This window comes from Neofelis nebulosa, chromosome 3 (genome assembly GCF_028018385.1).
Source record: "Neofelis nebulosa isolate mNeoNeb1 chromosome 3, mNeoNeb1.pri, whole genome shotgun sequence".
NCBI classification, from domain to species: Eukaryota; Metazoa; Chordata; class Mammalia; order Carnivora; family Felidae; genus Neofelis; species Neofelis nebulosa.
Window position 1 is genome coordinate 73,163,520 of NC_080784.1, and position 12,635 is coordinate 73,176,154.

General features: G+C 38.1%; 1 protein-coding gene across 1 annotated transcript in view; it reads left to right on the plus strand.

The window, feature by feature from the left end:
• The window catches only part of ASIC5 (acid sensing ion channel subunit family member 5), a 29,588-nt gene that overhangs the window by 2,917 nt on the left and 14,036 nt on the right, over positions 1 to 12,635 (plus strand). The window contains 5 exon segments of the mRNA XM_058723311.1: positions 3 to 141; positions 5,688 to 5,931; positions 7,610 to 7,735; positions 10,316 to 10,465; positions 11,635 to 11,782. Coding sequence (XP_058579294.1) covers positions 3 to 141; positions 5,688 to 5,931; positions 7,610 to 7,735; positions 10,316 to 10,465; positions 11,635 to 11,782 — 807 coding nt within the window.

The following is a 12,635-nucleotide window of genomic DNA, read 5'->3' on the forward strand; positions in this document are numbered from 1 at the left end:
TGGTGGCTCAGTGTCACTCGTGGTGTGGCAGGCCTATAGTCGCTTGGTCAGCTACTTCACATGGTCCACCACGATGTCCATCGAGGTTCAGTATGTGGAAAAGATCGAGTTCCCGGCTGTGACGTTTTGTCATTTAAACAGGTAACAATTACTCTTTTAGTAGTGATAGGTCTCTATCACTTTGCTAGGGTAACCTTGCTTGTATAACGTAAGTTGGGTTTTACTATGTGATATTTAATGCATATAAAACCTTTGAAGTTCTTAAATTATACCTAAAAACCCAAATTTAGGAAGGCAAAGGAGCTTATTTGATTTCTTCTTTATTTTTTCTTTCTTTCCTTTCTTCTTTCTTTCCACAATTATTTACTAGGCATCACACCAAATCCTGTGGTTAGATAAAAGTAAAAGTCTGGATCCTTGCACTTAAAAAGTTTGTTGATTAGGAAGAAAGAGAGAAACATAAACAGTCACCATGCAGTGTGTATGATAATTGTGCAGTACCATAAAGGTATGTACAGGGGCTCTGAAAGCACAGGGGACAGTGGACAGTCTCGGTCTGGAGTGTCATGAAAGTCTGAGTATCAAGGATGCCCAGGCAGTTCCTAGATGGAGGTGAAGAAGAACCTGAAGAGGGAGCCACTGTGCGAAAGTAGTATGGAGACAGGAAATGTTCTGATGTGTACATAACAAGACCTTTAAGGTAACCAAGGCAGGGCCAGCGTCATGGATGCGTGACCTGTGCCATCACACGGGGCCCGAAGCTCAGAAGAGCTTTACACTTGGCTTAATACTCTGCTGTTCTTGAGTCCTTAGCTACAACTCCCTCCAGAAAACTGCAATTCAATGACCGTATCAGGTCTCCTGTAGGAGGGTGGCTGTGCCCCATGACGCCTTCCAGAAAAGCCCTGTAATTGCCAATGGATGGCCTGGAAGAGCACGTGCTGGATTTACCCTAGAGACGGGGAGGGCGATTTCCTTAAGATCCCCCACTGATCCACTACTTGATCATGGACAAATCACTTAATCTTAGCTTCAACTTCTGTATGTGGAAAATGATACGGCGTTGTCTACCCATTTCCTGTTGCATCAGATGAGGTGACACATACACTATTTTGTCTCATTCCTGGGGTTTTCCTTGGACAGGTGTTCAATATATATTAGATATTATAGCACACTTGTGTGACTGTTAGATATGTGTCAAGGTGTGCATCAAGGTCCCAAAGAGTAAAAGCAAATCAACCCCATCCCCCAGAGATTTTTAATACTATTGCCTTGTACTATGTTAAATGGTCTGTGTTCTAACATAAGCAAAGGCTGATTGAAGATATCTGTTCTTAAAATAAAATGTATATACTATTTTGACAATGGCAGTGTGAGGAATTTCACAGATCCTCTCTTCAGAGAAATAACCATAACTGGTAAAAAATTATTTTTTTTTAAAAAAGTAACCATTGAGAGGTAAATCTCCAAAACATAAACAATTCCTCCCCCCAAAAAAACCCCACAAAACTCAATAACCCAGTTAAAAAAATGTACTAAGGATTTGAGTAGACATTTCTTCAAGGAAGACATACGAATGGAGAATAGTTATATGGAAAAAAAATGGTCAACATCATTAACCATCAGAGAAATGCAAATAAACACAATTATATACACCTCACACCTGTCAGGATGTCTATTATCAAAAAACAAAAACAAACAAAAAAACAAAGACAGCTAGTGTTGGTGAGGATCTGAATAGATTGGAATCTTTGTACACTGTTGGTGGGAATGCATAAGGGAACATTGGCTAGGAAAACAGTGTAGAGGCTTCTCAAAAAATTAAAAATAGATTTACCATATGACCTGGCAGTTTCTCTTCTAAGTATGTATCCAAAAGAATTTAAAACAGATCTCAAAGAGATACTGACACTCCCATACTGATTGCAACAGTATTCATAATACCTAAGATCTGAAACAATCTAAATGCCCATTGATAGAAAAATGGATAAAGAAAATGTGATATGTGCATACACTGAAATATTATCCAGCCTTAAAAAAGAAGGAGATTCTGCAATATGAAACCTTATAATATAAACCTTGAGGACACTATGCTAAACGAAATAAGCCTGTCGCAGAAAGGCAAGTACTATATGAATCCACTTATACGATGTCTCTCAAATAGTCCAATTCATTGAATCAAAGAGTGGAATGGTGGTTGCTAAGGACTGAGGGGACAGGAAGTGGAATTGGGGAGTTAGCAATCAATATGCACAAAGCTTCAGGGGCCCCTGGGTGGCTCAGTAGGTTAAGCGTCCGACTTCAGCTCAGGTCATGATCTCACAGTCCGTGAGTTGGAGTCCTGCATTGGGCTCTGTGCTGACAGCTCGGAGGCTGGACTCTGCTTCAGATTCTGTGTCTCCCTCTTTCTCTGCCCCTCCCATGCTCATGCTCTGTCTCTCTCTGTCTCAAATATAAATAAAAACATTAAAAAATATATGCATAAAGTTTCAGTTGTACAAGATAAATAAGTTTTAGAGATCTGCTGTGCCGCATTGTACCTATAATCAACAATACAATATTGTATACTTGAATTTGTTAAGAGAATAGATCTCATATTAAGGGTTCCTACCACATAAAATTTTTAAAAAATTAGTAGCAAAAAAGAGAAAATCATTGTATCTATTACAATAATTAGAATATAATATGGAGTGCCTGGGTGGCTCAGTTGGTTAAGTGACCGACTTTGGCTCAGGTCATGATCTTGCGGTTTGTGAGTTTGAGCCCCGCTTTGGGCTCTGTGTTGACAGCTCGGAGCCTGGAGTCTGCTTCGGATTCTGTGCCTCCCTCTCTTTCTGCCCCTCCCTCACTCCTGCTTTCTCTCTGCCTCTCAAAAATAAATAAACGCTTAAAAAACAAAGACATGTTAAGGGATTTTAAATAAAAGATGAAAGCATGACTCTTATACAAATATAAAATGAACACGTGTCAAAGATTTTATTTTAGTGAGAGATCTGATAAGATATTAAAATTGGCTCCTAGGAGATCCAACCAGCAGACATTCTTACCCCTTTTTCCTCTCCATAAAACGATCTGGAAAAGACTCATTTCTTGTTAATGCATGGTGGACTTAAATCTGTTTTGGTGGGATTCAGTGAAGGGCTGAGTCAGGCATCAACTTGGACATCAGATGAAGCATATACATTTGGGTTACATAACCTGGGGATGTGTAGTGAGAGGGCATTAATCCACACAAGAAGGACAGATTCGTTGACTGGCTATCACTTATTAACTTGTTTAAACAAATCAGTGTATTTTTACTATGTTTTCTTTTGCTAGCCTCTTACCAGTGTATGTTAAATAAAAGAGTAAGTACACTCAAACTAAGCAAGGTTTCTGAAAGATTAGACACAGGAAGGTTTTAAAATTTGAATTAAAGTTGAAAATAAACTCAGCAAGGCCCTTCGGTTTTATGCTGAACAATATGCCTCACAGTTTTTTTTTACTTCCTTTGTTCCAAATATTGGTAGACTTTATTCATTAAGTTTAGTTCATCTGCTTAAATCACCCTCACGGTCTCAACTATTATTATGTAATACAAAACATTTTAAAAGATTATTTTAAAACGCCTTCCCTTGTACTCCTTTTATCTATTGTATTCATACCTCCTACACGTGTGGTAATTCCTTCATTTCTCTGCACAATCCTTTTGAAAAGAATCCGGTGAACATTATATGAAGTAGTAATGATTCTTGACCCAAAATTGCAGGGCTTTGGAGCTGATCCCTGGTATGCTGTCATCATTCAGAGAGACAGAAGGCTGAAGGAAGTGGAAGGTCCATCCCTCAGTTAGGGCTAACACCATGACTCTCCCCCAAATCCTCTGCAAATGTAGATGGCTAACTCCTCAAAGATCACTACAAATACTTTTGACCAAGAAAAGCAAGGTTGTTGGCTCTAATACACTTAGTAGAATACCACCATGAGTTAGCTGTGTTTTTAAGAGAAGAGGAAGTCATAGGAGGCTATGTATAGGATTCTAGAACCTGGGCTGGTGGATTTAAGACAGGCCCTGCAAGGGTCAAAGCTGGGTAAGTAAGACACTATCTTAGGACCTGGCCATTAAAGCAGTTTCTCATCTCTGAAAGGATGTATATTGGCTTGGGTTTGTTTTCTATTTTCTATGTTTTGTTTTGTGTGTGTTCTACCCTGACCGAGAAAGGGTTTCACGTGGCTTATATGAGAAAGCAAAAGGATTTAAAATATAATTGAAAGTGAAGATAAAATATAATATAAAATCTGGGACATAAAGGAAGTCCAAGAGTGTGGTTACATACACACAAACTATGCACCACATAGCTCTGTGTACTTACTTACCAAGGGTGGATACACATTTTATTCTATGCTTTCTCGCAGTAAATTTGAATGGAGCATGTTTGTTCAGTTTCAAGATTTATAATATCCAAAGTATGAAATACCAATCACATTTTGAAAAGAATATAGAGTATACATTTAAACAACCATACATAAGGCAGGGTCGAAGTTGCTCAGCAGAATAAGGGAGTTACAAAATCCTTATTGTAGTTAGGGCAAATAGATAGTTTCTGCTTTAGTTGCCAGGAAAGTACTTTGACCATAAATGAGGCATTCATTTATTTAATGCATATTTACCTACCTCTCACTGTATTCTAGGCACTCTTCTACATTTTTAGGAAAAATAATCATCAAAATAGCGCTTTGAAACAGGTTTTTTTTTTTTTTTAACATACACCAATTTTACAAGTGAAGAAACTGAGTCACAGTGAGAGGAGAAATTGGCTAAGTCATCCCATTAAGTGGCTGTAACAATCAGGGCTCAATCAGAGAAAAAGAAGCCCTGTGAGTGACACAGAATAAGGGATTTATTCTGGGGATTAAGTCCACTACATGGACTTAATTTTAATTTACATGGACCAATTTTAATCCAGCTGGGCTTGAAGTCAGCAACATCAGCAGTCAGAAAGGAAAATAGATCTGAAGTGAAGGAAACAAACACAGACTAGAAATGCTTGTCTCTCTTTTTCACAAGCCCTGATCTTGGTAGTGTAGGAGACCTACAGGATAAGCTGGCACCTTGTCCAGGTTGTACTCTTTCTTGACCCAAGATCTGAAGAAGCTTAAGGAGGCCAGGGAGCTCCTGGCTGCTGTCCCACACCAACAAGTTGAGTCAGGAGATCTACAACAATGTGTGTACCAGACCAAAGCTCTGACCCTATGATGACCTCAGATTGTAACCAGATAAATCCAAGGAAGAAGATGTTGGAAAATAGTTCCAACATAAGCACATGGGCACGGCACAAAGCCACAACAATGACAGAGCTGGGATTTGAACTCAGGAAATCTAGCCCCTAAGTCTATACTCTTAGTGACCTCGCGTTCCTATTCTCTTCATGTTGCGTCTCGAAGATCCGTTAGGACGTATCCAGATCAATGTCTGAGAAGTATTCTAGGTAAATGAAACTGTATGTGCAAATACAAGGTAAATTGCAGGATGTGACAAAGACTTCTTAGGGATTCAATTTTGCTTGAATGTGTTATGAATGAAGGAGAGCGTAGCAGATATGCCTGAGAAGTTGATAGGGGCCAGATGTTTGGCCCCTAGATAATGTGTCTACTAGATAATAGAAAGTTTTTGCTCTTCTAAATATTGCCTTTATTTCTACTAATAGGTTCCAAACAGATGCTGCAGCCAAATTTAGTATTATTTTTCTCTTACGGAATATTGTATCCAACATCCTCTATCTTCAGGAAATCAGGTCCAATTATACTGGCTTTAAAGACGCTATTGATTTTTTTGCAAGTTATCAAAACTTCAGCATTACGGAGTTTGTAAAAAAAAAAAAAAATGGTCTTTATCTCAACAATAGCACTTTGTTGGAATGTGACTTTTTTGGAAAGCCATGTGGCCCACAGGTAATGGTTTGATATTTCTTCCAATATCATCAATATAATAAACTATAGCACAGTACTGCTTCACACTGAGATAAAGTTTACTTTCATGGGGAATCAATTGAAACTTGCTCAAAGATTGTGTTTAGTTAGTTGAGCATTATGACATCAGGGGTGTGGAATACACACGAGACATATTTCTTTTCTTAAGTAGTTTAGATAAGAAAAGGTAGAAAACAGAAATCTTCGATTACCTTTATTGAAGGATAATCTTTCCAAAACAAAAACAATTGTCACCCCAGGGGATATTTTAATTTTTCCCATTCTTCAGTAACTTATTCCAAGGTAGCATTTTTGTTATCATTAAGGAGCCAACATTTAGTTTTTTTGGCTTGGGGGCTATAGAAAATGAGTAGGCACCAGCATTTGACTGTGAAAATTATGTATATTTCTCTGATCACTCATAACATCCTGTTTTTTTTTTTTTGTTTGTTTGTTTTTTATTTATTTTTGGGACAGAGAGAGACAGAGCATGAACGGGGGAGGGGCAGAGAGAGAGGGAGACACAGAATCCGAAACAGGCTCCAGGCTCTGAGCCATCAGCCCAGAGCCTGACGCGGGGCTCGAACTCACGGACCGCGAGATCGTGACCTGGCTGAAGTCGGACGCTTAACCGACTGCGCCACCCAGGCGCCCCCATAACATCCTGTTTTTATCCTTTATAGGATTAATCTACACTTAAGATAAAGTTTCAGATATACCTGAAAACTATTAGCAAAGGCAATTTGACATCCTGTTTCTTGTATCAGCAATTCTGTAGCATGTGTTGTCAGGTGATTCCAAGTTAATTTCATAAATTCATGATTTTGGGACACAATTCTGTATCCTTTTGGTAACCTTCTTTAGCACACAGAAAACAGGAAAAAAAAATGCCTGACAGACATCTGACAGAGATAAAGCCCTGCTGTACTCTTAATTTAGAGAAGAAGTTCTTCTCTGTTGCTTGTTATTTACCAACCAACATATTTAAACTTGTCACCAAGAAATTTTATAGTAAACATGTATTAGGTCCTCTCTCTCTGTCTCATGACTCACGTTGGCTTTTTCCGGTGTGAGTTCTCCCTCCCAGAGCCATGATGACTCCTGGCAACTCTAGCCTCTCATTATCATAGATTAATACTCCAGTATCCTCTTAATAATTCCATGGAAGACTGATTAGTTCTTCTTGCTTATTTACATATTAAAATGTCCCACCTAGATAATCACATACAAACAAATAAAAACTATTATTGAGCACAAACCAGAGTCACCACATTATCTATTCTTTCTGATCTTTACGCATTCTCATTTAGACATCAGATTTAAAAAAAAAAAAAAAAAAGTTTGAGCAATTTAAACTTCAAAAGTGACCAAACTACCCAGCTGATTGTATTTTCTTTGGTTCATTTTCTTTTTTTTTTTTTTTTATTTTTTTTTAACGTTTATTTATTTTTGAGACAGAGAGACAGAGCATGAACAGGGGAGGGGCAGAAAGAGAGGGAGACACGGACTCTGAAACGGGCCCCAAGCTCTGAGCTGTCAGCACAGAGCCTGACGCGGGGCTCGAACTCATGGATCGTGATATCATGACCTGAGCCAAAGTCGGACACTTAACCAACTGAGCCACCCAGGCGCCCCTATTTGGTTCATTTTCATATTGGAGGACTTTGCACACGTCTTCACTGAATATGGAAATTGTTTTACTTTTAATTATGGCGAAAATATCCGAGCAAGGAACAAAGTGAGTGTCTCCGGAAGAGGATTAAGCTTGCTCTTCAATTTCAGTCAGGTACTGAATTTTCCTAAACCTAGCCAGGGCTCAAGACAACAAAGAATGATCAAAAGACTTGATCAAAACATTTTGCTCCGTCATATTGTGCCCATGAATTGTATATTATTTCCATTTTTGATTATGTAGACTGGAGTCCCATGTATGCAAACATTGATCTCTAATATTAAAAATTCATAATTTAGAGGCTAACCTGGACATTTTTAGCTACACTACTGACTGTCAGTTTTGTGACTCCAGAAACGTTTATGCCACAAAATAAGGAAACCAGAGGTTTCTAAATCACAATGTGTGTAGTTAATTTAAGATGATTTTATGTATTTTAAGAATATTTTTAGAAAGATTTTTATGTAAAGAAGGCAATGTGTTTTGGAAAGAAGCCATGCACACGTATTTAACAAACCATGGAACCTATAGTCTGAAGGATAATTTTAAAAATACTTGCTATGGAAAGAATTTTGCATAAATTGATTTTGCCTAAGCCTACCTTCTGTAAATTGGTAATTGATCCAAGAAGTCTAAGTGTTTAAGCTTGAGAGGCAGATGTCCAGACACCTAAGAAGTTCAACAGACGTCAGCTTCAAGCGTACCTGGTGTAGCTCCCACCCAAGGTTAATTCTTAAGTTTTATCTTACACAACTGTTTCTAGTATTACACATTTAGAGATAATCTACTTCATTATAGTGGTTTTATAAATGAGGATTCTGAAATGCTGATAAATTAAGTATCCGAAATCACACAATTAATGGCAAAGTTGAGAAATACATCTAGTTTCCCCAAATCCCATTGAATTATCCTATCTTCCAATCCAAGTGAATGGGGCCATTGGCTACTTTCAAAGAATTTTTCTTGAGGTATATTTCATAACTTCCTCTTGTATCTCATTCAAGATCCTTTTTTGCTCAACACAGTACTGCACAGTATAATGCATGTATATATATTTGATCATATACTTATACTGTATTTGCTTGTACATATATTTGATTAATATTTCCAGGTGATTTCAGGGGAGCGTGGGTGGTTCAGTCTGTTGGGCAGCTGACTACCGCTCAGGTCATGATCTCGCGGTCTGTGAGTTTGAGCCCCGTGTTGGGCTCTGTGCTGACAGCTCAGAGCCTGGAACCTGCTTCTGAATATGTGTCTCCCTCTCTCTCTGCCCCTTTCCTGCTTGCTCTCTGTCTCTCTCTTTCAAAAATAATAAACAATAAAAAAATTAAAAAAAATACTTCTAGGTGATTTCAATACTGGCCATATGGTCAGTTCCAATATTACATTGTGGATTATACAAGCTAGAATTTCCCAAATATTTTTAGGAGGCAATTGAAGTCTGCAGATGCAATGCAATATTCCATAAGTGAATGGCTCTTAAATACTTGTCCAGACTAGCCAACCAAGTATTTCTTAGAGTCCTAACAGACCCAGGAGAAATAGGGTCCTGAGTTACAAATGGAATATTAAGCACGCTCATTAAATGTAATTACATATACAATCGACCTATTCACAGGAAAAATCATCGTATCCCCAAGCCCATTCTTTCTCCTTATAACCTGAAATTACAACTACAGACAGTCTCTGACTTCACAATGTCTCCACTTGCAATTTTTCAGCTTTACAATGGTGCAAAGTGATACACATTCAGTCAAAGTCACACTTCGAAGTTTGAGTTTGGACCTGTTCTTGGGCAAATGATATGTGGTGTGACAGTGTCTCGTGATGCTGGGTGGCAGTAGCTCCCAGACAGCTACGCAATCACCAGCATAAATAACTGATATGCTTACAACCATTCTGCACCCATACAACCATTCTGTTTCTCATGTTCAGTTCCATATTCTGTCAACTACATGAGATACTCAACATTTTATTATTAAAAAGAGCTTTGAGTTAGATTATTTTGCCCAGCTGTGGACTAAAGTGAGTGCTCTAAGCATGTTTAAGGTAGGCGAGGCTAAACTATGATGCTCAGTAAGTTAGGAGTATTAAATGCATTTTTGATTTATGGTATTTTCACCTTACAATGGCTTTATCAGGATGTAATCTCATTGTACGTCAAGGAAGATCTTTAATAACAAAATCACCAGAAGTTTCTTCGTTTTTTTTCATCTGGCATAGGATTTATAGAAGAGCATGATGTTAAAGAAGTAGTGTAAGTCTTCACTCTTAGGAGGAAATGAATTTCAATTTTAAAGAAGGCCAGAGATTTTAATTGCAAAGAGACGAAAGGAGCCAAATGATTTTCTAAAACCAATGAAGCGAAGAGAACAGCCAAGGAAGAAGCAACTAAAAGGCAACAAGGTGAAGAGAGGGCCTCCAGGAAATCAGATGATTAACAGTCATGATACGTACTGTGGCATTCATCTAAGGTGAAAAGTAATCTATGGAAACTCTTGACACCTTGACATGTGATTCAACCATGAAAAGTATGTCTTAGAGGTGTTTAATTTTCAGTTTTTATATAAAAATTGAGCAGTGATATGAAATGGTTGATTTTAAGTAAGTTATCATGAGATAGTATAACTAATTCTTAAACTTTTGTAGAATTGATATCAATTTGTAACTTGGGGAAATTGTTGTTTGTTTCAGGAGGAATTCACTTATGAACAAACCCTTGGTTTTGTTTATGCTGGAATCATCTTTGTTATCCATTCACCACAGAAGGTGCCCCAGATTGATGGTTTAGGCTTGTCGTCACCTGTGGGAATGCATGCACAGGTAACAATCTGCCAAGTCAAGGTAAATAATATTCATAAGGTGTAGAGTCTGAGGGAATCAGGTAAGGTAATAAATGTATATACACATAAATAATACTTCCACTAGGGGCGCCTGGGTGGCGCAGTCGGTTAAGCGTCCGACTTCAGCCAGGTCACGATCTCGCGGTCCGTGAGTTCGAGCCCCGCGTCAGGCTCTGGGCTGATGGCTCGGAGCCTGGAGCCTGTTTCAGATTCTGTGTCTCTCTCTCTCTCTGCCCCTCCCCCGTTCATGCTCTGTCTCTCTCTGTCCCAAAAATAAATTAAAAATGTTGAAAAAAAAAATAATAATACTTCCACTAGAAACCTTTTTCTGCCATGCTCTCAGAAGACCTCTGGAAATTCCAGAGTTTCATTTCAGATTCTTTCCCATGACTAGGAGGTAACTATTTAGCAAAAACAATGAATTCACATGTACAACATAAGTGAAAGCTGGGAAACCTGGTAAAATCAACGTAATTTTAAATTCCATTAGAGATGGAAAGAATCAGTAAATATGAAGACACTCATAAGTTGCTGAACTGTGCGTTTTCTCAATGAGATGTTCTGGAAAGAAGAAAAATAAGTGGGAAGAGGAGGAATTTTGGAGTCAGACATGTCTGGCTGATTTCCATTGGCCAGCCTCTTGCTCTGCAATTTCCTTAATTAACTTCCTGAAATTCCATCTCCTTTCTCTGATAAAGATAATATTGTGTTTTCATGGTTATTATGAGGTTTACGTGAAATGACATAAAGAAAGCACTTACCCACTGCCTGGCATAAAATAAGTACTCAATAAAGGATTTTTTTTGTGTGTATGATTTTGGTTCCTATTTTGTGGGTGGACTGATTAATATGCTAACATATTATTTCCATAAATGATACTATTTTTCTTATATGAGTTAATTTTTAGAGCAGTCTGTCTGATTTTATTAATTCACTACAGGTACAGAGCATTTGGGATATGTGTGAAAGGACCCCTGTTATATCTACCTTCAGGGATTTTCACGTTAATAGAGCAGGCAAAATAGGCAAATGTAATCAATTAAAAAAAAAAATGAATCAAAGTGATCTGAGAAAAAAAGTAAAAATGTATATTAGCTTCTCTTCTTGGAATGGAGATGTATGGATTGACTCAGATAAACTTCCTGAGCCAGGTATTTATTTTATCTCAAGACAGTCCATCAAGAATACCCCTGGGGAGAATGCAACCCTAACATCAAGCTGCAGAACTTTAGTACCTACAGCACTTCTGGTTGCTTGAAGGAATGCATGGCTCAGCACATACAAGAGCAATGTGGATGTTTATCTTTTCTGCTTCCTGGTAAATAAAGAATGACAAATTTCCCTTATTTAATTTTTCCTACTTAATTTGAGTCACAGGAAATGAACGTATCAGAAAATTGTTTTCCATTCTTATGAAATTCTATGCCAGAAAGTCATCCATTTAACAAATACAACCTCCACTGACAGATTTTAAATCCCGGAGTCATAGTGGAGATTTCTGGAAAAGAAAAGAAAATTGAATGAGGCCCCAATTCTTCTTTTGAGCATGTAAGTCTGGGTGCTCTTAAATATCTAAAACCGATCATCACAGTTTTCTCAGTTTGAAAGCAAAATTAGATTATCTATGTAAATCTTAATCAACCCCAAATATTTCATCATTGGGGAATTCTTTTCTTTGTGGTTAGAAAAACAACTGAGGCTCCCTTTGCATAGAATTTGGAACATTTCCAAAGTCATGGATATTGGAAGCAAGCCCCGAAGGATGCAGTAGGGCAGGGTGGATAAGAGCTAGACTCTGACCCAGGCTGTTCATTTCAGCTACACAATTTCTCCTCTATGTGACCTTCAACTAAACCTCTCTGTACCTCCTATAAACTGGGAAGAATAATAATAGTATCCTAGCTCATGGGATTGTCATAAGGATGAAAGGAGCATGTAAGTAGCTTGAAACCCACCTGACACAGAATACACTCTATATAAACACTGGTTATTTTTATTCAGATTTGCCTCATCCCCCTTCTCCGGCAAATTTATAAAGAAGTGTAGAGTGCATTAAAGGCAATACCAGTTTGGCCCTTTAAATTTGCTGCTATGGCCCATCTCACGCCCGTGCGCGCGCGCGCGCGCACACACACACACACACACACACACACACACACACACACTGGATA